Genomic DNA, 24,293 nt, shown 5'->3' on the forward strand with positions numbered 1-24,293 from the left:
TAAGAGTACAGATCTAGGACGACTCTAAGTCTTTAACCGTCTTAATAACCGTCCTAACACAGTGACACATGTGAGACCAGAGCTAGTCTACTTATTTAAAAGAGAAATACTTCGCTCTCGGAAATAGAATAGTCAATGTGGACCACTATCGACAGTAGTCTTCTCATCATAATTCTATGACTCTTGCCGAACCATGCCTGGCTAAGGACACGTCACTTCTGAAGCGTCAAGAGGAACTTGACAGACTGGTTCATGGTTTGAGTGACGGGTGTAAAACGAATCAGGGAATACGCTTTGAGGTTGACATCACTTCGTAGCCAATAAGCAGAAGCTCTACGTGTCTGGGCGGGTTGTGATGCATAGAGGGTTGTGTGTGGGAAAGTGAGTGTGTGTAACAGGAGCCGAGTGGTTGAACTGCCGATGAAATAAACTGGTAAATACCACGATTTCTCTTAGAATTGCTTTTAGATAGTTCTGAATATTCAGTTCTTTAAACTGAGGTCATTTGGTCGCACATATTTTTTAAAGCAACCTAAAACCTGTGGAACTGAGACCGAGCTAGCTAGTTAGCACTATAGGAAAATGTTCATTTATGGCTTAGACTATTTCAGTAACGTGAAATGGCATGCATTCAGGAAATGAATGGAATATTATGCACAATAGAGAACTTTATAAAAGCGGCCAGCAAGTATAATTATGTCCGCACATTTTGCCCGCGAGCTAATGAAAAGAGCACGGATGTGTCAATGCAAGATATCCTTATCCAGATTTCTTAGCCAACGTAGCTAACCCGGTAGTGCATTGGAATTTTATTGCAACTTGACATAGTCGAATATAGCAGTGTCCTATAGTTCCTTACCTATCTACAACGTCAGTGACCTGGAAAAATATCTATTTCATGTTTGTATTCCAAGTCTGTCAACATTTCAGCTGCCGCGCCTTACAATACTGACGTAAAGTTCTATAGGTTTTTTTTTCCCCTTTGTCGGAGTAAACGCTGTCGTGGACATAATGGGTGTGCATGAGTACCCGAACTTTTACAGAGATCAGCTCTGTTTCCTCTGTGTTTCCGAATAAATATAAGCTATCTGTGCACCCATAGTACCCCGAAATCAATGCACTATATAGATCATTGTCTAAAACCGACAGTTGTTGCTTGTGTCCCGTTCTCCTCAAGGTATTGAGTGTTAGTCCTCCCCGTCGAGCAAAGATGACCAAGCTGGGCTTCCTGCGGCTGTCCTATGAGAAACAGGACACGCTGCTCAAGCTACTCATCCTCTCTATGGCAGCAGTGCTTTGTAAGTTGTTCTACTCCTGCTTTTTACGGTATCCATGACTGATTCCAGATCTTGTTTTCTGTATGGTTGAAATCTGTGTCTGTATGTCCTGGTTTATAGCATTCTCCACAAGGCTCTTCTCTGTTCTGAGATTTGAGAGTGTCATCCATGAATTTGATCCGTAAGTGTCTGCCGCATTAACTGTGTCATTTGATCTTCATTTGGTTATTATGGTGAACATAACTTCATATTTTGTCTAATGTTGTTCCTTCCTACTTGCTCCTTTTCACAGATACTTCAATTACCGAACCACTCGATTCTTGGCAGAGGAGGGCTTTTACAAGTTTCACAACTGGTTTGATGACCGCGCCTGGTACCCCCTTGGGAGGATCATTGGAGGAACAATTTATCCGGGTATAGTGTTATTAAACATCCTGATAGATATTCAGATATTTCCCTGAAGATAGTAGACTTAGATACCAAAATATTCCAGCATTACAGCAGTCCTAAGTTTGAACATTTTTGTTCCACAGAAAATGCAGCTTTGTCTATGTAAAGACAGGTGTAATTTATACATACATTTGGAACACATAACTTAATAGAACCCAAAATTTGACCAGGAAAACTTAATCATAACTCTGATATTTCCAGGCTTTGAAACGGTTAGTGTAAGAGACTGTTCTAAGAGACCACTCAAGTTCTTGTGTGGGTCTGTTTTTTTTTCTTTGTTTTCCCTCCTGCAGGTTTGATGATCACTTCAGCGGCTTTGTATCACGTGTTGCACTTTTTCCATATCACCATTGACATTCGTAACGTCTGCGTCTTCCTGGCTCCCCTTTTCTCCTCCTTCACTGCCATCGTCACCTATCACTTAACCAAGGAGCTCAAGGTTAGATCGGTCTCCGTTTCGGCACCTCCCTCTGTATCTACTGACCACCTCTGAGTCTTTTTTTAAATAGCTGATTTAAAAACAAATTTCATACACCGTTACATTTAATGACTGTGGAAGCACAATCGGATGGTATTCTAACACGCGCTGTCTGACTATGTCTTCTGTATGCTAATGACTCTTTTAGGATGCTGGCGCTGGACTTCTGGCTGCTGCTATGATTGCAGTCGTCCCCGGATACATCTCGCGTTCCGTCGCCGGCTCGTATGATAATGAAGGTATACCTGTCATTCATTTATGCATTAAAGTTTCAAGTCTGAGAATCTGAGAAACACTCACTGTGGAATGATTAATAGATTGTCATTACTTTTTTTTTTTTTTTAATAAAAACAATGCACAGGTATTGCCATATTTTGCATGCTGCTGACGTATTACATGTGGATCAAGGCGGTGAAGACTGGCTCTATTTACTGGTCATCCATGTGTGCATTGGCTTACTTTTACATGGTGAGTGTGACCGACTGGTGAATAGAAACTGAAAAATAGTTACACTATGAGAGCTTTCTCGCGTTATGGATTCACATCTTAGAGAAAATGGCTCTCAGCAATAAACAGCCCTGTGGGCGTAAGCTGTTGCCTTCAGACCTGTGGTGCTCAATGTACGATTGTATTTTCAGGTCTCCTCCTGGGGTGGTTACGTGTTCCTGATTAACCTCATCCCACTTCATGTTCTGGTGCTAATGCTCACCGGCCGTTTCTCCCATCGCATCTATGTGGCTTACTGCACGGTCTATTGCTTGGGCACCATCCTGTCCATGCAGATCTCCTTTGTAGGATTCCAGGTAAATGTATCTCCTTTTGGTATTGCGAATGATATGCTCTTAGATTTTCGGACCAAAGTGACACGGTCGCGCTGTCTCTTTCAGAGGTAAAGAAACTGTGGCATTAAGTAGGACGCGTAAGAGGAAGCAATGCTGGGGCTCGTTAGTCGTGACGACGCTTTTCTTTGGCACTCCTTAGCCAGTCACTTCATAATTGTGATCTTTTTTTGCTGGTGGAGATTTTGTCTTTATGACACAAAGTCTCATTGTGTGACTGCTGTTTGAAGAAGGTGGCTAATGAACTCTTACCTCTTTCTGCCTGACAGCCCGTGCAGTCCTCAGAGCACATGGCGGCTTTCGGAGTCTTCGGCTTGTGCCAGATCCACGCCTTTGTTGACTATCTACGGAGCAAGCTCAACGCCCAGCAGTTTGAGATTCTGTTTAAGAGCGTTATTTCCTTGGTTGGATTTGCTCTGCTCTCCGTCGGTGCAGTGCTCATGCTCACAGGTAGGAGGCGTATTTTTCCTTACCCATGTCTGTTCACATCCCACTCAAATACCACTAAATACCACTAAATTTGTCTTGTTCCAGTACATTCCAGTAGGGAATGAGTGTAAAGTTTGCAAAAAGCTCCTTAGTATAGCATCTTATTACATTTTAATTACATCTGATTACATGCTGAGTACATTATTTTCTTTGTGTCTTTGTGTATGTGTCTATCTATGTATCTTAAATCTATTTACAGTGTACATCTGTTTCTTCTTAAACCCACTCTGTATTCTTTGCTGTATTTAAGGCAAAATCTCTCCATGGACTGGTCGTTTCTACTCCCTGCTGGATCCGTCTTATGCCAAAAACAACATCCCGATCATTGCCTCTGTCTCTGAGCACCAGCCCACCACCTGGTCCTCTTACTACTTTGACCTACAACTGCTGGTCTTCATGTTTCCAGGTAAAGATCATTCTTCTCCACTACCAGCATTGATATTAGGGAAATTTTACACAGTTTAACTTTAACATTTTGTTTTGAACAGTTGGTCTCTATTACTGCTTCAACAATCTATCTGATGCAAGGATTTTCATCATCATGTATGGAGTTACCAGCATGTACTTTTCAGCTGTGATGGTAGGAGCCTTCAAATATACCAAATAAGCCCTGTAGTTTGGAAATTCACCACATTTTTGGTTATATCCGTCAAAATATGTTGATTTCTTAGATGCGTTATTCCAAAACTTTCTGTGATTTTTAGTGTGTTAAAACATATCCAAAAAAATCCAAATGTGCCTCTTAAAAAATGAGTCTAAGGCTGCAGCTCACCTGCTTTCACTGGGGGCTTTTTCGTTCCTTTTCATTTTTGTGGTATTAAATATTGTATCTAAGCCAGTGAAGGTTTTTTTTTCTGAAGCTGTTAAGTGTTGTTTTGTCTTCAGGTGCGTCTCATGCTGGTTCTGGCCCCAGTCATGTGCATCCTTTCTGGAATCGGTGTGTCTCAGGTACTCACCACCTACATGAAAAACCTGGACGTCAGCAGGCCAGACAAGAAGTCAAAGAAGCAACAAGACTCCACCTACCCTATCAAGAATGAGGTTAGATGGATTCTCTAAACGGAACATCTTTTTTTTTTTTCACAAGACGTTTATAGATCCTCTTCTGTTTGACAAATGATGAACATTGACCAATCAACAGCAGTTATGTTTTAATCCAGTTATAATGGTTTTTTATATTTTTTTTTAGATGTAAGATAGGAGAAGTATGTTGTTTTGAGCTGAACTGTGACAGCTCCTCTGTGTATCTGTAGGTTGCTAGTGGCATGATCTTGGTCATGGCCTTCTTCCTGATCACATACACGTTCCACTCCACCTGGGTGACCAGCGAGGCTTACTCCTCCCCCTCCATCGTGCTCTCTGCCAGAGGAGGAGACGGCAGCCGCATCATCTTCGACGATTTCAGGGAGGCTTACTACTGGCTAAGACACAACACTCCAGAGGTCAGTCTCCAATCTGGGTCTTACTGAGTGAATCAAAGGTTTCTTGTTTTTTTTTAAGCAATTTCCGGTTTGCTGATACATCGTACTCACCCTGTCATTCATATGTTATGTCCTGTTTTTTTTTTGTTTTTTTTAAATGTGTGTTTGACAGGATGCTAAGGTTATGTCATGGTGGGATTACGGCTATCAGATAACAGCCATGGCGAATCGAACGATTCTGGTCGACAACAACACGTGGAACAATACACACATTTCAAGAGTAGGCCAGGTGAGTGCAGCTGTGTTTGTTTATTTATTTATTCATTCATTCATTGTCTCACTGCCCTGTTACAGAAGCCATTCATTCACGACTTTCCTGTGCTCTTTTAGGCCATGGCGTCCACTGAAGAGAAAGCCTATGAGATCATGCGGGAGTTGGATGTCAGCTATGTCTTGGTGATCTTTGGCGGACTCACCGGATACTCATCTGATGGTACGTTCAGCGTCCCACAAGAGCCTCATAACACTGATTACCTCAGACAGGGTTAAGCCAAGCTCTGAACCAGGCTGCATTCTGAATGAATGGACCATTTTAGCATGGAGAAGTTAACTGCGGATGGACTTTCTATTAATGCCAATAATCCTCTGTTTGCACAGACATAAACAAATTCCTGTGGATGGTGCGTATTGGCGGAAGCACAGATACCGGGAGGCACATCAAGGAGCATGACTACTACACTCCTACTGGAGAGTTTCGTGTTGACAGGGAGGGATCTCCTGTGTTGCTTAATTGCCTCATGTATAAGATGTGTTACTACCGCTTTGGCCAGGTTTACACTGAGGCCAGTGAGTATCTCCTCTTCTTTGATTCTCATAGAACCTCTAATCGTTACGGCACTGTGTTAGTTTGATCAGGAGACACTTGAATGAACCTTGAACTTGAATGACACGGTGAATAATGTTGGAGTTGATTTGATGATTTGAGTCGGGATAAACCCACAGAAAACTGAACAATGATTTTGGTCCCCCCCCCCCCCCAGAACGCCCCCCTGGTTATGACAGGGTGCGCAATGCCGAGATTGGTAACAAGGATTTTGAGTTGGATGTGCTGGAGGAGGCCTACACAACAGAGCACTGGCTGGTCAGGATATACAAGGTAAAAAAAAAAAAAAAAAAAGAACTCACATTTTAATTCTCCTGTTTTTGGAGCAATATAATGTCATTTTAATGCAATGTAATTTACCCATTTTGAAGTAACATAATGTAGATGTAATATGTCTGTGTTAAACGATTTATACGCCGCAAATCCTCATTAATATTTCTCCTGTGTCAGGCTCCTTCAGTTTAACTTACTCTTCCGTTCCACAGGTGAAAGATCTTGACAACCGAGGCCTCTCTCGAACGTAAAGAGGAAGCTGAAGACACCGAACATTCACACACCCTTTTAACACGCAGCACTGAATGCCTTCCCCCCCAAGATCAGATAATGAGTGTGAATAATTTTTATACTTGCGTTGTAATGGCAGAAAGAGATTTTTGTTTCATACTTTTTTTTTTTTTTTTTTTTTCAGTTTGATTTACAAATGTGAGATTTCATCTGGAATGGAAGGACAGGGTGTTAAATACGTCCAGGCTCCAGTAAATAAGTAATTTCTGCTAGCAGTGGCCGGCCAATTCATTTGTCTGTGAGCTGTAAAATAAATGGAGTGAATGGGATTAAAGTGATGGCTTATGTGTTTATTTAGTTATTTTTGTTGAGAGCGTTAACATAACTGTGAAAGAGGGTTCGTTAGCTCCTTTACCATTGTCCAGAACTTTCTTTCTTTCTCTCTTTTTTTAATTTACACATATCACAGGTAATATTCATATGTCTATAGGCTCAGTGATTTATCGTTAGAACTTTTTGACTACCTAATTGTATAATTCAGTGTAATTATATATTGCAGAGAGGGTTCAGGTTTGAGTAGAATGCCTCTAGGAGGTGCTGGAGTGATTAACATGCAAGCATGGAGCATAAATGATGTGGAAGGTACTACTGTAGATGGTAGTACACAGTGGATATGGCACGCACACGTACGTAGTCCTTGTTCATTTGCTTCCATTTACATTAAGTTTATACATCTCCTAAATCTGCAGTTTGTAGACATTCAAAGAGCTAATGTTTCTTTGTGCTCTAAAAAAGTATACTCATTCAAAAACTGTGTTCGGACTCAAGGTAGAGTAATTGACCCAGGCTGCACGGTACAATTTACTGTTTGATGTTGTGGAGTGTATGTACTATATAGTAACTTTGTGCAGCCATGTGGCAATAGGTTTTCAAACCCGTTAATGGTTATCTGGAGTACCCAGAGTGCCAAATAAAAGGTTAAGTTAGCAAGTTTCAAATATGTAAAGAATGAATAAATACGTTAATAAGTAGACATTTGCCAATAAAACAAAAATTTTGATACTTACGCCTATAGGTATATAGGTTAGTCATTATTTATTCATTTAAATTTATTCTCCGCTTCTCCTTATGTGTATCACATAGAAAAGGTGGCAAGTGGGCAGAACTCCTAGTAGGCTATACAAAAGTAAAAGAATGAAAGAATAACAACCAATAGGAGCCGGCGCTGAGAAGCATGTGATCAAACCCGGAAGAGTCCAGTGAACATATGGAAGTTATGTCTATGAGGCGGTAAGGACGTAACCGAGAACACGACCGTGCCGCGGAATGACAACACGCGTACATTTTTATTTTTAAACTTAATATATCATTTAATAAGAGCGGACCTGGAGAGAAAGCGCAGCAGTAAGCTTGTAGAGGCTGTAGTGAAGGTTTCTTGGTTTCACGCACTTCACGGCGCCATGCAGTCGCTATTCTGACTTAGCTATTTTAATTACCTTCTGGAACTGGGGCTGTCCTCTCGTGTCCTCTCGTGTCCCCACAATCGCATTGGTTTCTCTGTGCAGCAGTCTCTACTGTACTGGGCGATGGCTGCTCGGCAGAAGTTACTATCCACAGTCTCTGCATGCAGAGCACTTAATATACCATCACGAAGAGTGTGTCACGGCTGCATCAACACACACGCTTTGAGGAGTTTCACCACCAGTAAATCTGCACGGCATGATTTCTTCAAAGGTAACTAAATACTAATACTTCATCCTGTGCGCAAATTAGATCAAGCCTCATTTTTAGACTTAATCTAAATAACTTCCACGTTTAAACAAATGGGATATGATTATAGTTGATCTGTCTTAATTTGAGGGTCCAGATTATTTTTGGATCTTTCCATTTATTTAGTCCCACAGATTATTTAGTCTTCCAGATTATCTTGTCTCACTTAAAAGAGATTAAAATATTAAGATTGAATTTTCTCATAAATAAATGAAGAAGAGAGTAAATCAGTATGCCTGAAAGTATTCTATTCTACATATAATAAAATTCTATTTTGAGATTTATTTAGTTATTGATTAGTTCGTTTGTGTATTTTAACTTATTTTATTGATCTACTGACTAACTGACATTTTGAATCGACCATAATATTTAGACTTTAACAAAGTCTAAAGAGTCTACGAGTCTTTGGGAACTTAATCATTTTTTCACAAAGACGGTCTCTGTCAACTCTGGAAACTTCTGTAACAGCTGAGAGGGTTGACCATTTAGCTTTTTCCTCAGTGTTTCCTTTTACCCCTTTTCTTTAAACAGATCTGGAGTCTCAGATTAAAGTGTTCAGAGAAAAAGCAGCAGCTGCCATGCCGGGGAGTGACTGGAACCCCATAGACCTGACGCCTGGCCTGCCTCCAGAGAGAGCTGACATTGTGATCGTTGGAGGGGGCGTCGTCGGCTGGTCCATTGCTTATTGGTTGAAGAGGAAGGAGAGAATGCGGGATGCTGTTAGAGTACTAGTGGTAGAGAAGGACCCCACTGTAAGTTTTCCTTGTTCTTCCCTGGTTGCATCGTTTTTGATGAACAGAGAGAGGATATCTGCAACCCACGGCCTGATGAGTGGAGCTCAGCAACAGTTTTTACAGCTTTGTGAGAAATACATAGAGGGGGAATGTTGTGATCCATTAAGAAGATGGCTGACACAGCTATAGTGTGCACTACTTTCTCAAGCAGTTTTTATGACCTGTATAAACACCGTTTTAGTCTTATAGAATGTTACAGAGAATCAACCACTTTGATGTCTGTGGGTGATGTATGGTTTCTGTAGCATTAAATCCATCATTAATTATTCACCTCAATGCATAAGTACAGTGTATTCTGAACTGCGTCCATCTCCCTGTAACTTTTTAGCCAGTGCTATGGGTTAAAGATTATTGGTTCTACTTGGATTATTCCATTCCAGACAGTCACGTCACAGATTGTTCTCAAATGATTTGTATAGTTAGCCTTAGATAAGATAAGCATTCCTGTAACAGAAACTAATTAAGAATATAATCTTGTGAAATGCAAAGCCGATTACTTGCATCCAAAATGGACACTTTAGTTACATAGGCGTCGCAACATATCTAGTAAAAGTTATTTCCACAAATAGAGTTTGTTCCAAACTCATTACTGACAATGACTAAGATGTGAGGAATTCCAATAAATAGTCAAAATCTGTCCATGCACAAGGACATCTACAAGTCATACAAAGTAGCTGAGCTTCACCAAATGAACAGACCCAGCAACTGAAATTGAGATCTGCTGCTTTAGGCTTCAGAAGAAATTACAGCTTAAATGTGGTTATAGTACATGGCTGAATGTACTTCACATGTACTTTTATCTGTGAGCTTTCACTTTAATTAAAGAATGTGCAGAAAGTCATTTACGTTAATGTAAATCTCTTTTTTTGTTGTTGTTGTTTTTCATAGTACTCTCAGGCTTCCACTGTGCTATCTGCTGGAGGTATTCGCCAACAGTTCTCCCTGCAGGAAAACATTCTGCTGTCAATGGCCTCTGCTGACTTCATGAGGAACATTAATGTAATAACAAAAGATTACTTTTTTTTTAGTATGTCAGGACCGCGAGTGCTATACTTTATTAGGTGATGTTTGGAAAAGATATTGCATTAGAGCTGTAAAACTGTTCATGAATCTAATTGAGGTTACTGACGTCAGTTTCTGCAAACAGACTTGTATGTATGTATGCTTGTGTGGTTATATAGTTATATGACCACATAAGCGTGTTTATATACTTATGTTTTGTAGGTTATATGGTGGTGAATGTAGGCTTATGTAGGACTCTTCCAAGTCAGTGTTATAGCTGCTGTCTCCTATCAATGAAAGATACATTTGCATTCTCTGTGTTCAGTACATTTGTGTACTATGTCTGATAAAAGTACAATGTCAAGTCCTTGAAGATATAGACTTCACGTGAATGATTAAGCTGCTTTTGCACAACAATATGTTAACATTTTCATCTTTTCAAAATGGAAACAAACAAACACAAAAACAGAAAACAGTTGTACTGAGTTGAATTTCCTTCGTTTTGGTTTTTTTTTTGTTGTTGTTTTTTTTTTCAATATCAGGAACATCTTGGGGTGGTTAATGAAGATCCAGTGGACCTGCAGTTCAACCACTCTGGCTACCTTTTCCTCGCAAGTGAGGATGTCGCCCACATTATGGAGGAAAACTATGAGACCCAGAGGCAGGCATTGCAGCTTTTGTTGCTAACATTGATAACTCATTTTTTTCTGTCTCTTTTAACATTTTTTTGATGTCTGACAACAGTCATGAATATGAAGAAGATTGATTTAAACAATTTAACGCTATGCCCTTTGATGTTTCAGGTCTGTAGGAGCAAAAGTCACCCTTTTCTCTCCGTCACAGCTCAAAGAGAGATTCCCGTGGATCAGTACCGATGGTGTGGCATTGGCATCCTATGGTTAGTTTTAAGTCTGGAAATGAAGGATAAGAAAACAGCTAAACGTATAAATGCTAAGAAATCTGTTCTGTTTGAAAACTGATGGTGCTAAAGTGTAACTTAAACAGTGTCAATAAATCACATTATAGTCAAATGAACAATTTCACGCATCACTTACATGAGGTTAATGAAATCTCCCAGAATTCTTTTTGGTCTGTCTTTGCTTAATATATCATATAAATCATGTCACCTGTGGAGTGGAGAAAATAATATGTTTTATTTGATCATATTTAGGGCTTGAGAATGAGGGCTGGTTTGACCCTTGGACTCTGTTGAACGCATTCAGACGGAAGGCCATGTCTATGGGAGTCTATCAGTGCATTGGAGAAGTCACAGGTAAACTATGGTGACTTGCTGAAGATTGTTCTGCTGCTAACATTTGCATTCTGCATCATTTAATTTACTTATCATCTGTTATGAGTAATTTCATATGGACTATTACTAACTTACTTTTGCCTCGATCAAGGTTTCTCCAATCCAGTCTTAGAGGTCAAAGGTCCTGCTGATTTTTGCCCTCACGTCAAAATTAAAGGTTGATTTTTACCTGGAAAACAGGACTGTGCGCTTGTCAGCCAATCAGATACCCAAGTATATGTCAGATATGAACATCAGAGGGGCTGTGACCTCCAGGACTGGATATGATGAAGCCTAATGTAAGTCTTTGAAATGTTAACTGAACTCTTCTGTGTTAGGTTTCAAGTACTCAATGCATTCTGCAAGAACCATGGATGGTGATAAAGTACCTATTAAAAGGATTAACCGTGTTAATGTGAGTATGATTTCTGGATTTATCAGTTTTGGTAATAGAACAAAATAGATTTACAGTCCATATTTGCAAATCAGATTCAAATGGATATGTATCTTTTCATTACCTACATATTTAATCTTTTATTTTGGTTTTTGTTATAGTCATAACAGCTGAATATTCACACAGAGGAACATTTTTAAAAAGGCATGGTATTGCGGTTAAATAGGTACGGATGCCCAACAGCTTGGAGTACCAGCCTGTGGAGTGTGCTTTAGTGGTCAACGCAGCAGGTGCCAACTCTGGAAAAGTGGCTGGCATGATAGGCGTTGGAACCGGCCATAACCAAAGTTTTGCAGATATTCCAGTGCCCGTGGAACCCAGAAAGAGGTATGAAATTACATTGAACACAACATCCATACAGATATTTACTGAATGGATGCTGTGTACTCAATCTGATATGTATAAAACACATGAACACAGCGTGTCACGAATGCGTGTGCCTGTAGACGTTTATGCTTAGAGCATTTGTTTGTTTTTGTTTTTTTCCCCTACAGATACATCTATGTGCTGCATTGCCCAGATGGACCTGGATTGGACACGCCTTTTCTCATTGATTATTCAGGAGTTTACTTTAGGCGAGAGGGACTTGGTGGAAACTACATTGCTGGGATGTCCCCTGAGGAGGTAAAGCTATATTTTTTGGCATTGTAGCTCTTCTGCTTTGACAAAAAAACAAAAACCCTGAAAGACTGACCGGGTCTCGCTCTGCGTTTTGTTGACAGGCCGAAGAGCCGGACACCAGCAACCTGGAGGTGGATCACGATTTTTTTCAGGAGAAGGTCTGGCCACTTTTAGCCCATCGTGTTCCTGCCTTTGAGAGTCTTAAAGTGAGTGTAGCAGTTTCCCATTAATGCATTCTGGTTCCTAAGTGGCACTAAACGCGCACGTTTCTGTTCCCTCGAAAATAAAACCGCTCCTCTGTTTTTTTTTTACAGGTTTCAAGCGCATGGGCTGGTTACTATGACTACAACACTTTTGATCAGAATGGCATATTAGGACTACACCCCTTGGTCAGTAACATGTACTTTGCCACGGGTTTCAGCGGGCACGGGCTACAGCAGTCTCCCGCGGTTGGACGTGCCATTGCCGAACTCATTCTGGACGGGGGCTATCAGACTATTGACCTCAGCGCCCTAGACTTTAGGCGCATTTACTGCCAGGAGCCCATGCTGGAGAGGAATATTGTGTGAGGTTGAAAGAAACCCTCAAGGATGGAGTTCTTAAGGACAATAGCAGAGTACGTCATGAGAACTGAGGCTAATCACAGAGAAAACACACCAAAAAGATTTGAATACACTGTGATGAGAACATAAGAGTTATTCATTGGAAGCATAAGAGGGTGGTTGTATAACCCTCAGAGAGGAATCAGCGGGCTTTTGAAGTCACGGCCGTTTTGCATGACAAGTTAAGCTGAAGTATTTTTTTTTTAACTGATAACAATGCTGGTGTTAAAGTGTAATCACAGCTTGCAGAGGAGAGCAAATGTTTTACTTTTCTTAAAGCGTCAGTTTCTATCTCATGCAAATTATTTGCAGTACATTCTTTTCTTTCTTTAGACGTTTAGAGAGAATTTCTCTTAAGTCAAGTCAAGTGTACTTTACTGCCATCCAGTACACAGTGGTATGAAATATCATTTCTCCTGTACCAATGTGCACCATGCAGCAGCAGAGAGAGAGCATACAATAACTACAACTACAACTTTTAGTACAAGTAAGACAGCGACAGTGTAAAGACTGGGCACCACATAGTGTGTGTTACAGATGCAGCAGAACACAATAAAGACAATACAATAACTGCAATACAATAAATGTACAGGACAGAGCAATGCAAGTGCGACAGCTGTTTAGATAAAATACACAAGGTAAAAGTAGATGGGCAGTGAATGGTGGGTAATATACAGGGCAGTATGGACGATGAGTGTAAAATTACATGACAAGAGTGAGGGTCTGCGGAGCTGTGTAGCGCTGCATATACTCGCACATATATCAGGATGAGGGCAGCACAACATCGTAGCATAAGCATAACATCAAAATGTAACATGAGTTTAATATGGTCGTGGAGTGCACATGGTGTAATTACGTGTATATACCATCAGTATCAACGGCTCCTGAGTTGTGAGTGGTGTGAGTCTGGAGAAAAAGAAAAGGAAAGAAAATATTGTTCAAAGTGGCTAGTGCACGTGTGGCGAGGGAGTTGGAGCCTAATTGTTGAGTCAGAAGAGGAGGCGGAGGTCAGCAGGGGTATTGAGGAGTCCGACAGCCCGAGGGAAGGAGCTGGTACATAGTCTGGCAGAACTTGGTCTGGATGTCGCTGTACCTTCTGCCAGGCTGGAGAGGGGCAAAGAGTCCATGAGAAGAGTGGCAAGGGTCCTCCACTAATGCTGGAGGCTTCTGCAAATGCAGCAACTGTACTAAATGCTCTGGATAGAGGAGAGAGACCCCGGTGATGTTTTCAGCTCTCCTCGCTATCTGCTACAGGAATGTTGTGCAATTCCCAAACAAGATAATGATGCGGCTTGTCAGGATGCTGTCCACGGTGCCCTTGTAGAATGTTGTGCAGATGGAAGCAGGCAGGTATAAACGTCCTCAAGGTAGACATTATCTAATCTCACAGATTTGTAACTGTTAAATATGCAGGCTAGTTGGGTACTCTCAATAACAGGTTTAACAGGAATTTGTGGTGATACACAGTGTGCATTCACAGTGACAGAATATAAGCCGAACTGTGTATGTGCTCATGTTTTGCAGTACTCAAATTTTCATTATTTTTTCCATCTTTGCGTAATGAAAGTTGTATTTTACGACGTGCCTAGGAGCTGATTTGTGCTGCAGTAATTCACATAATTAATTATTGATGACTAATTCTATTAAATAACACACTAGATAAGCATCAGTCCCTCAGTGTAATTTAAAATTTATGTGTGTGCAAGGGGTTTCAAATGGAATATTAATGTCACAAATTGTACAGTGGACTCATTGCTCAAGAACGGGGAATGAGGCGATAAGGAATGAATAAGGTTTATGAGAAGTAAATATGTGTCCCGCTGGTATCAGCCAAAAAATAAAGGAGACCCCCGGCATAAAATCTCTTGATAGTTTTTGGGGGATCAATATCCTATCAGAGCAGCTTCAGTACACCTTGGCGTGGGCTCTGCAAGTGTCTGGAAGTCTGTTAAAGGTATTTGATACTATTTAGTTTTTGTTTTGTTTATTTCCCCTTCAAGATAGAGCTGACCTAAACAATGTCCGGGAAAATGCACCCCTATATTTTAACCTAGCTCCCGGAGCTGCAACAGTGGGATACAAGCACTCAGGCCTGTAGAGCTGCAGTGGCCTGTACTGTGTGTGCTCTTGTGTGTCTGCTGAGAAAAGTGAAGGACGTCTCATCTGTAACATTGGCTCAGATTTCGGTTCCAGCATTAGCTAGCATTTCTCATTTCACACCAGTGGGTTGATCCACTGGTCTGTGAAGTTCCTGCCAAGTGCGTCCTAACAGTCACCTTATATATAAAATTACTGTGTTATCTAAGTCTCTCAACATGATGTGATGATAATTACTGTGATAATTATAATACTAAAATGTGAGTTAACCCAGGATCCGTATCTGTATGGAAGCACCTGATTTCAAATATACTTTTTATACCTAGTTTACTCAACTGTTTCCTTTATTTTAGCAGTTACTTGTATTTCATGTTAACTGACCTCTGTAATTGTGGGGGAAAAAAGGTTTTTAATAAACACACTGAACTAAAGAATGAAGTCAAATGTTAGAATGCTGTATCTCAACAAAATCAATTACAAAATTACTATTTCATATTTAGATACTGAGCTCTTCAACTACTGAAAGGGTTATTTTCAGATTAGTTAAAGAAACAGAAAGCTCTCCATTTCACTTTCATTAATTAAAATGAATCCCATTTTATGGTCCAAACAGTCAGAATGCATTTTATTATTTCTTCATTTTCAATTCTACACCATCCAAGAACGTTTTTTTCCTGACTGATTACACCAATCATGAATACAATGCTTGGTTGACACTCGGAGGTATGTTTTCTTAAATCCTTTTTTTTTTAATTACAATAATTTTTTTTTTTACTGGATCTCTAGCCAATTATTTTAACAAGAAACAACTATTACCTATTCTTTAGTATCTGGACAAGAATATTGTATATTACAGTAAAATATGAAATGTCACTCCCAGGCTGACAACTGCACATTTATGCAATTATGCAATGAATATGTCAAGCAAATTTGGATTACTTTAAGTACAGCGGAAAGGTTTGACACTTAGACAGAAAAGCCATAACTCCATCAGGGAGATTATGCCTTACCGCAATAAGTCTGTAAGCTTCCTGAGTTATGAAAGCATGACATTTAAGTATCAGAATCGTGTAAACTCACGTATGTTTGTAATATGTTCTCGGCAGTAAATGTTCAGCAACAAGAGAGCACAGTTGCTACAGTTGTAGCACAGTGCCATAGTAAAACAACATAATAAAACTTTTATTACCTTTGAAAAAACTGAAGAGCAGGCTCTATAGAGTTGAAATATATACAACGATAAAGGTACAAAATAACATAAGATTACAGTTACAGGTCAACATACATGCTTTCGATAGGGATAAGTATAGAATAAAATAAAGTATAAAAACCGTAGATGTAGAAACCATAATAAAAAAGAATAGTACACAGTAGAAAGATTTCCTGAGAATATAGTTGTGAGGTATAGCTCTTGAAACATCTATTTCTTTGTCTTCTTTGTCAGCATATCCAGGACTGATCCTGCTTTGCGTTTCTTACCTAGAAAATGAAGAAAGAACAATAAAATTCAAATTTCACTGACTTCAAATAGTAAGATTTTTGTTATCAAAGGCAATGCCTATTCATTTCACAGGATGAAGCATTTGAAAGAAAAATGACCTTTTTCTTTCTCAGGAGACACAGCAGGATCAGGAGAACGCTTTGCGTAGGCCTCTTTCATCCTCTGAATGTTCTTCTTACTGATAGTTTCATGTTGGACTATAGGGCGGGGGTAGTCTTTTCCCACAATGCATCCTGCTCGTTCCTGAATGCTGCGTGGAGCTTTCCACGGTTCATAAATGTATTCTGCAGGGAATTTCCTCAGGAGCGGTAGGTATTTCCTGAAACACAGTTTCGAGATGTAGCCAATGAGAAGACAGTGAATAGAATAGGTGTGATTGTTCAATGTTATTCTTTGATAAAACTGATGTTATAGAACAAATCATACTTAATGTAGTCCCCATTTTTGTCTGTCTTCTTTCCAAAAGCAACAGGAGAGTAGACTCTGAAGTACTGCTGGAAGAATGCACTTGCAGAAAGCCATTGCCAATTGGCTGCATTCAAAGCCCAATCGGCATCCAACAGCAGCTCCTCAAACACCTATTGAGAACAAACACAGCACTGAATGGTTTACCAATGTGTATTTCTATGCTTTACAGAGCACTGATGACATGTAGCCTGTTATCGGTAGTCGCAAATGGTATACTGGTTAAAATGTGCAAGTGGAGAAGTAAATTTAGCAGCCAGTGGGGGGCTGTTCTGCTAGTTTTCCAGATTACATATATATTACATATATAATTGCATAACACTGTTAAAGGTAGATTAACGCGAGTAACTGTAGAACATATCAGGAGTTGGAACAGACAATGGATATGTGTCATTTGAAACACATACTTTTTTCCCCTCCTCCCAGCTGACCCATAGATCTCCGCGGGTCAGGAAGCAGGCCACAGCATGCCTGGCCAGGTGATGGATCCAGCCCTCCTGTCGGAGCTGGGTCATTATAGCATCAATAAATGGGAATCCCGTGCGAGCCTGGGTACAGAAAGACGTCTCTTGCTTGAGTTTTGGGGTTTTTTTGTGATCTTGTATAACTCTGCTTTGAATCATAAACCAATGAGTAGGACACTAAAAGAAAAAAAAAATCAGCTGACAGTGTATTGGAAAGGCCAGTTGATTCAAACCTACCTCCCTCCATGCGGCTAAATATTCTGGATTGTTATCCCAGTTCACCTGCACACAGACACCGTTGCCTTCCATTTTGTCAAAATTGGGGATTCCCAAGCCTGCAGTGTAAAAGAACTCTCTCCAGAGTAGTTGTCCATGCAAAGACACCGGGGGTTGAGAGTGCTTCTTCTACAAAAGAAACAGAGCCCAGCTTGTCATGTTTGACTGTGCCTTTTTCTTAGACCTCACTGGAAGATATGCTTCAAATGAATAAAGTATGACAAACACCAGGTACTCACTCCTTGATATACATCACTCAGCCCCCACCAGAATGTACGTGCCGACAGGCAGCCAAAACTCAGGTACGGGCTGAGAACAGTGGTGGTGGGAGTCAAAGAATTGGGAGATGTTTGTGGTTTCTCAAAACTGCACACCCAGCCCTGTAACATGTTAATATTCAGACAAACAGCATTGCTACTTTTGTCCACAAAAATGTTTAAGCATGACAATTATGGTTCTAAATGAATCTCCAGCATTGTTTCTTAGTAAACATGTTTGACTCAAGATTCAGAGAAATTCAGCCAGTTTTGCACCATTGCATGCTTTTTACATTCATTGATAAAATATGATCTGTGCATACAAACAAAATTAATTCATTTGGTGATTTCTAAAACACAAAAGTAACACTTTTTCAACAGTCTGGTCTAGGAGGGTTAAGGCTATCACATGAGCTTTGATACTGATAAATTCAGCAACTGAATCTTTTCATACAATTAGCTGCATTATGCTATGAGTGAAGAATACTGACAAAAACAGTTAACATGGCTGTATATGTATTTTAAGCACTCTGCACTGAGCACATCTAGCTACCGTTCTCTCAAGGTGTTTGTCCAATCTGCGTAAAGCTTCTTGCTCTCCTCCAGGGAAATTTTCAGGGCCAGCGAAATCAGCGTCCTGGCAAAGCTCGTCCAGTGTTGGTATCCCGTATTTCTTATCGTCTTTTTCAGAATACGGCGTGTTCACACCTAAAACAGAATCAACACAGTTAATGTTGTTTGGACTTCAGGGCAGTAACACTAACTGTATGCAGGTATTTGCATTTGGTTACTATCAGAGGTTTTGGGTGTGTTACCTTGCATGTCCTGTTGTGTTGGTGGGGGCACTGGTTTTCTGGGTGGACCAATTGCACTGACAATGGTCTGGAAACGTTTGTAAGTCAAAGGAGCTTTCCCCTTGTTTTCATCTATAATCCTGATGAAACAGACCAAAGGAAGTAAGATTCAAATATATTTTTTCAATATTTATAAAAGATTAGCGAGTGTATTATCTTACTAAATGGATAGTCACCTCTCAAGGTTGTACAAAGTATGGGAGACCTCTTTAATGATCTCCACACCATGGTCTTTGGCTAACTTCTGCACTTCCTCATCCCTGCACTGACTGTAGGGCTCTGTATCAATTTCAAAAGTCAGCCGTGTGATTTTCCATTTTTCAAACAGTTTGAGGAAGACTTCCGTGGGCTTCCCACTGACAACAAAGAGCCTGGAGACACAGTGTAAAGAGAGCCGTTCGTTCACTTTGAATGTGACATTTGGAAGGAAAAAGGAAATTTAACAACTTTAGGTCTACCTGGAATTGAGTTTTTTAAGACTGCGATCCAAATCCTTCAGAGCTCCGAGGAGGAATCTCCAGCGGTTGACACCAATATTTGTATTGTTGCTGTACCAAGGGTCCAGAATATACACGGGGTACAATTGTTTGCAATCCCTCAGCGCAGCTATCAGTGCGGGATTGTCGTGCAAGCGAAGTCCTTTACGGAACCAGTGGATGCTACTGTGCGTCATGTCTATAGCTATCTGAAATGCAAATAAGATAAATCATCTGCTTTGTAAATAAGCATGATCTAGTTTGGTAAATCAGCCTACAGAATTCTAGATTCTCTCAATCAGCTAGCAACTGAAAATTAGGGATAAGCATTTAATTCACATTTCTTGGACATGTCCTAAACCTGAACAGTTATTTCTTTACTAAGCAGTAGATAAGGGCTACAACTCACTAGAGAAACAGAGAACAGTATATTTTAGTTAATTTTCGTTTGATCTGTCAAAAAATAGACGTTTAGATTTACTTACGCCGTGAACCGTTTCCAAGAGTAGAGTTACACAAGCATCACACTAAACACTGGTAGGAAAGTGTTTTGTAACGCAGTACTTGATGAGTTACAAAATCTGTGTATTTACTACACGTGCGCTAAACGGGCGTCTACGAAGGACCAATGACTGTTCGGAGGTGGCGCCTGTGATTAAACTAACCAATCAGTGACTGGCTGACTTGCCACTGCAGGGTAGGAGCGGCCCTTTCATGCTGATAACAGAACAGCGTCCCCTACACAACCCCTAATTCCCTTAGTTATGTTAGAAAGGTAGAGATGATCGTGGATCAGTGTAAAAGCGCAACCTCTATAAAATCGGATTTCCGGTCTCTGCTGAAAATCCTATTGTGATTGGACAGAATTGTGAACACACAAAAAATGGCGGAGATCATCGAACAGTCAAAACTTGCGCTAAACCCGACAGATGAGTCTGAGGCAACTGGTCAATCTGCCAAAAGGGTTAAATTGGATTTCTGTAGTGCCCAAGGAGATGGCAGTGGGTCAGCTTTCGTTAGCGTACTATCTGATTTTGAGACAAAGACAGTTTTACGGGACTCTGCACGAGAGAAAAACATTTTCATTCACGGGAAGGTAATTTGTTAGCCACTTCGCGCGCTGTCACACAACTCCTTTCTAAAATCCATATATTTACTGGTATAAATAAATCAAGCAACTGCTTGCAGCCTAAGCTTTCTTATGCCAATGTCATGTCTTATTTGACTCTTGCTGCTAACCGATTCGAGTTGGCTCAGATGTTAGCTTATTAAAGTAGCTAACTAGATGTGTTTCAAGACTACAATGTTTCCCCTGCTCTCTTCTTTGGCAGATAGTTGACCAGGATGCTATAGTCATTTTGGAGAAAACCCCCATCAGACAAGATAATCTCCCGGAAATGTTCCAAGACTCCAGACTGAAGCTCGAGATGAAGAATGACATCTACAGTACCTATCAGCTACAGCCCCCTGCTCATTTGAATGGTAGCTACCTAGGAAAAGAAAATTTTGAATAACACTCCTAGGGAAAGAAAAAACACTCGACTGACTAGATTGATAGACTTATTAAACCGGTGATGCAACTTTATGACAAATATAACGTTTGTCTTATTAAATCTCATTTGTATAATAGAAATCAAGACCACCGTAATATGTCCTGCAACCGAGAAGCACGTTAAGAAGTACTTGCGTCAGGAGACGTTTTTGGTCGAAGAAACAGGGGACGACTATCGTTCCATCACCCTTCCCTACATCAGCAGCCAGAGTTTCAGTGTGCAGGTATGAATATCTTACTTAGTTTTCAATTCTTCTTTTTACCTGTTGAAGCTCCTAATATGTTTTCTGTCTACTGCTCCTCAAGTATTTTCAGTGGATGAATGTGTTCATGATGAATTTGGTTTTGCAAGATAAACCTTAAACATAATTTTTAACCCATAACATATACTGTATGTGTGTAACATGTAGCTGTTTAGAGGTATATTCCTGAATATATCATCCCTTGTTTATACTGCTGTAATAATCTTCCTTTTTTATTCCTCTGGCGTTGTAGTGGGTGTACAACATTTTAGAAAAGAAAGCAGAGGCTGACCGGATCATTTTTGAGGATCCAGATCCAAATACTGGCTTTGTCCTGCTTCCAGACTTTAAGTGGGACCAAAAACAGGTCAGAAAACTCTACTAAAAAAATAGTGTGATGCTGTACCGCCACGACCGAGTTGCTCTCCTTTCAGCTCTGAGTCTCGTGAAGTACGAGCTTGAACCTGACCTCATATGTACTCCGCCATCTCTGACAAAGCACCTGATACATAATGAGAAATCAATTAAAGTATATGGGGTTGATGCCTCCAGCAGGCCAGGACTGCTAGAATACATCAGGAATAGATCAGGTCTCGATAAGCACTTCTCCTTTGGGAAACGTTCAGTAGTCTTTTGTTAAAGCAAAAAAAAAAAGCATATTGTGCTTGTGTTAATCGGATACCCGTTGTTTGCTGTCTTCTGGGTTACGCTTTAGTGGCTTTGTTTATGTGTTTAATGAGTGTGATTGAATTTTTTTTCCTCAGCTGGATGACTTGTATTTGATTGCCATTGTCCATCGGAGAGACATTAAAAGTCTGAGAGACCTCAGATCAGAGCACCTGCCGTTACTCCGAAACATTCGAAAAAAAGGAGAGGTGATGCCATTTTTTTTCTCTTTTTAATATCCATTGATAGATCTTAACCATCATTGGATTATGTTGAAACCACCAAAATTCATCAGCTGGAGGTGATTGTGCTGTAATTGTAAATAAGATCATCAGAAAACTTTTGGGGCCTCTTTTCCAGAGAGGCACAGTATTAATCTGTGCACAGGGCTACATTTTATTTTTTATAAAACGTGATGTAGTTGGGGAATGGGCTCATCCTTTATTTGAGAATCCGAGCCCAAAATCTCAGATGCTCTCCTGGGATCAAAAGAACAAATTCAAAGTCTTAGGTATTCTTATTCAACTGTTTTACTGGCGTTGCAGGCTTTTGGGGAATTGCTGTGTTTGGAGATATGTTCAGTGTTGGGTTGGACTGAAGATGCGGTTGAGTCCATCTCAACTTGCCTGATTTAATATCAGTATAATAATATTTTTGACACAAGAGGGCACTGGTCATATTTGCACTGAATGAACATTGCAGTAAAATGGCTAAAATGTTGAGATGAGTCACAGTAGTTAGAATGATCTTCCTGGAGAATTGAAGATGATTTTTGAATTTCTAGCTAAAATAAATCTTTAATAATATTAATAATAATAATAAAAAATGTTAAAATCATTTAAACACCACAGACCTATTAGACACTCTATGGGTTTCGTAAAGGTGGTTTACATAAAGGAATAGTATAATTTCTGCTGCATGTTCTTGCTTGTGTGCCATACTATACTTGAATAAGAATGTGTTATGCCATGAAACATTAAGGCTGTTTTGCTTGTCAGTGCAGCCTAATCTAACAGCAGTCCATTCATAGCAGTGACTGATTAGTCAGCCTTGACAATTATGTATTTGCATATATCCTATCTAAAAGTTATTGAAGTATCATTGTAACAGTACAGTGATAGTAATTGTACAATTGAATGTTTAGAGAAAAATGGAGATAACCTGTAGTTTATTTTGTTTCTGTCACATCTTTCAAAAAAAAAAAGAAAAAGTCATGAACAATTAAACTGTCAAACATAAAGCAATTTATGTTTGAACACACAATTTAGAATTCATTCTACCCAGCTAGCTTAAGCGTACCTAAAAGCGGCATATTTGTCACGGAAATCAGTTGTATCAGTGTTCTGGAACCCACTGTGCCGTTGTGATTTTTAACCATGCTGATGTTTTTTTTTTTAACAGGAGACCATTCAGAAGCAGTACAGTGTCCGACCGTGCAAGCTGCGAGTCTATTTGCACTACCAGCCGTCCTACTACCATCTTCACGTTCATTTTACCTCTCTGGATTATGAGGCTCCAGGGTGTGGTGTGGAACGGGCTCACCTGCTCTCTGACGTCATTCAAAACCTGGAGGCTGACTCGGAATACTACCACGGCCGCTCCCTGTCATTCCCACTCAGGGCAGATGATAGCCTTCTGCTCCGATTTAGGGAAGCCGGAAGACTTTAACTGTCAAATTATTCAAGCTTTTTTTGAATTTTTTTTTTTCACACTGAATGTTGTTAACGGTTACTGTACTCTCAGTTTGGAAAAACAGCTATGTGATGTAATGGATGTTTTGCTATATTAATAAATGTCATTTCTCTTTCTTATTTATTCTGTGCTTTGTGAGCAAGAACTTCTAAGATTATGTTTTTAATAATTTTAGACTGGTTATGTAATTCTAACTGTTTGAAAGTGTGGATTCATTTTAGGTATTAGCAGATAGCCTTGTCATGGGTATTGTTTATTTATAACTTTTGTTGATAAATTCGTTTTTGATTAATTAATATGAAATAGTTATTGATATTAATTTAGGACACCAGACCGTTTGCATGAATAAATTACATTATTGGAACCGTTTGAAAACATCAGTAATAACTCAGATTTGAACCATTTAAGTCTAGTAGGAAATGTTAGCAGAACTCAAATGTGATGAGAGAAAAAAAAACAGACAGGCAGAAAACACAATACAATTCAATGGCAATGATCAGAGAAAGACAGCAAGAATATGCAGTATGTACATAATACAGGCAAATACAATGCAGATGGATGAATGTGGGAATGAGCATATTCAAGAAAGCAGAGTTAGTCAGACTATCAGACACACTGGAAGTGAAAGAATTATTTATGAGAAGGGAGATGTGATGCAAGTCTCTTGAAAAACCTCTTATATTTGACGGAATTATTTCGTCTCCAGTTGGACAGAATTTATCAGTGGGGCTAGTTTATTAACCTTAACTAATGCTGTGGAGTAAACTGGTAAGGGATTTGATACACTCCGGCGCATGATGGACGGGTCTTTCGCTTAACTGGTCAGGTGAAGTCTGACCGTTACTTGTAGGGCACAGAAATCAACGATGAAGAGAG

The 24,293-nt window shown here is 39.9% G+C and overlaps 4 protein-coding genes across 4 annotated transcripts; 3 read left to right on the forward strand and 1 right to left on the reverse strand.

Annotated features, from left to right (window-relative positions):
- The first annotated feature begins 361 nt into the window (after nucleotides 1-361).
- On the forward strand, nucleotides 362-6,664 carry stt3a (STT3 oligosaccharyltransferase complex catalytic subunit A). The gene is made up of 18 exons (XM_030792544.1): nucleotides 362-433; nucleotides 1,178-1,298; nucleotides 1,398-1,458; nucleotides 1,570-1,691; nucleotides 2,021-2,166; nucleotides 2,354-2,444; nucleotides 2,567-2,673; nucleotides 2,844-3,008; nucleotides 3,314-3,494; nucleotides 3,784-3,939; nucleotides 4,022-4,113; nucleotides 4,419-4,574; nucleotides 4,787-4,975; nucleotides 5,127-5,243; nucleotides 5,345-5,447; nucleotides 5,612-5,800; nucleotides 5,995-6,110; nucleotides 6,323-6,664. Exons 2-18 carry the CDS (start codon nucleotides 1,211-1,213, stop codon nucleotides 6,359-6,361), a joined length of 2,118 nt encoding a protein of 705 aa, XP_030648404.1. The 5' UTR covers nucleotides 362-433; nucleotides 1,178-1,210; the 3' UTR covers nucleotides 6,362-6,664.
- Nucleotides 6,665-7,927: 1,263 nt separating this feature from the next.
- Nucleotides 7,928-13,104, forward strand: foxred1 (FAD-dependent oxidoreductase domain containing 1). Its single transcript, XM_030792198.1, has 11 exons — nucleotides 7,928-8,075; nucleotides 8,643-8,863; nucleotides 9,794-9,904; nucleotides 10,450-10,568; nucleotides 10,711-10,805; nucleotides 11,079-11,180; nucleotides 11,537-11,613; nucleotides 11,819-11,979; nucleotides 12,147-12,276; nucleotides 12,375-12,479; nucleotides 12,588-13,104. The coding sequence occupies exons 1-11, from the start codon at nucleotides 7,928-7,930 to the stop codon at nucleotides 12,840-12,842; spliced, it is 1,524 nt and encodes a 507-aa protein (XP_030648058.1). The 3' UTR covers nucleotides 12,843-13,104.
- A 3,288-nt stretch (nucleotides 13,105-16,392) lies between these two features.
- Nucleotides 16,393-19,462, reverse strand: cry5 (cryptochrome circadian regulator 5). The gene is made up of 10 exons (XM_030792078.1): nucleotides 19,248-19,462; nucleotides 18,966-19,160; nucleotides 18,751-18,869; nucleotides 18,489-18,643; nucleotides 17,918-18,058; nucleotides 17,640-17,807; nucleotides 17,346-17,486; nucleotides 16,900-17,051; nucleotides 16,572-16,792; nucleotides 16,393-16,451 (listed from the first exon to the last, which is right to left on the reverse strand). Exons 1-10 carry the CDS (start codon nucleotides 19,460-19,462, stop codon nucleotides 16,393-16,395), a joined length of 1,566 nt encoding a protein of 521 aa, XP_030647938.1.
- Nucleotides 19,463-20,148: 686 nt separating this feature from the next.
- On the forward strand, nucleotides 20,149-23,393 carry dcps (decapping enzyme, scavenger). The gene is made up of 6 exons (XM_030792199.1): nucleotides 20,149-20,361; nucleotides 20,597-20,747; nucleotides 20,896-21,041; nucleotides 21,313-21,426; nucleotides 21,824-21,934; nucleotides 23,127-23,393. Exons 1-6 carry the CDS (start codon nucleotides 20,149-20,151, stop codon nucleotides 23,391-23,393), a joined length of 1,002 nt encoding a protein of 333 aa, XP_030648059.1.
- The last annotated feature ends 900 nt before the right edge of the window (nucleotides 23,394-24,293 follow it).

This window comes from Chanos chanos, chromosome 15 (genome assembly GCF_902362185.1).
Source record: "Chanos chanos chromosome 15, fChaCha1.1, whole genome shotgun sequence".
NCBI classification, from domain to species: Eukaryota; Metazoa; Chordata; class Actinopteri; order Gonorynchiformes; family Chanidae; genus Chanos; species Chanos chanos.

Bases quoted from the DNA above. Each gene is read 5' to 3' on its own strand.
- dcps (XM_030792199.1), top strand. From the start codon at position 20,149: ATGGCGGAGATCATCGAACAGTCAAAACTTGCGCTAAACCCGACAGAT. The intron at 20,748-20,895 runs GTAGCTACCTAG...TTTGTATAATAG, and splicing joins GCCCCCTGCTCATTTGAATG to AAATCAAGACCACCGTAATA. The intron at 21,935-23,126 runs GTGATGCCATTT...TTTTTTTAACAG, and splicing joins ACATTCGAAAAAAAGGAGAG to GAGACCATTCAGAAGCAGTA.
- stt3a (XM_030792544.1), top strand. From the start codon at position 1,211: ATGACCAAGCTGGGCTTCCTGCGGCTGTCCTATGAGAAACAGGACACG. The intron at 1,692-2,020 runs GTATAGTGTTAT...TCCCTCCTGCAG, and splicing joins TGGAGGAACAATTTATCCGG to GTTTGATGATCACTTCAGCG. The intron at 5,801-5,994 runs GTGAGTATCTCC...CCCCCCCCCCAG, and splicing joins CCAGGTTTACACTGAGGCCA to AACGCCCCCCTGGTTATGAC.
- cry5 (XM_030792078.1), bottom strand. From the start codon at position 19,462: ATGACGCACAGTAGCATCCACTGGTTCCGTAAAGGACTTCGCTTGCAC. The intron at 19,161-19,247 runs GTAGACCTAAAG...CTGTGTCTCCAG, and splicing joins CTTAAAAAACTCAATTCCAG to GCTCTTTGTTGTCAGTGGGA. The intron at 17,808-17,917 runs GTGAGTACCTGG...TTTCTTTTGTAG, and splicing joins TGAGTGATGTATATCAAGGA to AAGAAGCACTCTCAACCCCC.
- foxred1 (XM_030792198.1), top strand. From the start codon at position 7,928: ATGGCTGCTCGGCAGAAGTTACTATCCACAGTCTCTGCATGCAGAGCA. The intron at 11,181-11,536 runs GTAAACTATGGT...CTTCTGTGTTAG, and splicing joins GTGCATTGGAGAAGTCACAG to GTTTCAAGTACTCAATGCAT. The intron at 12,277-12,374 runs GTAAAGCTATAT...TTTTGTTGACAG, and splicing joins CTGGGATGTCCCCTGAGGAG to GCCGAAGAGCCGGACACCAG.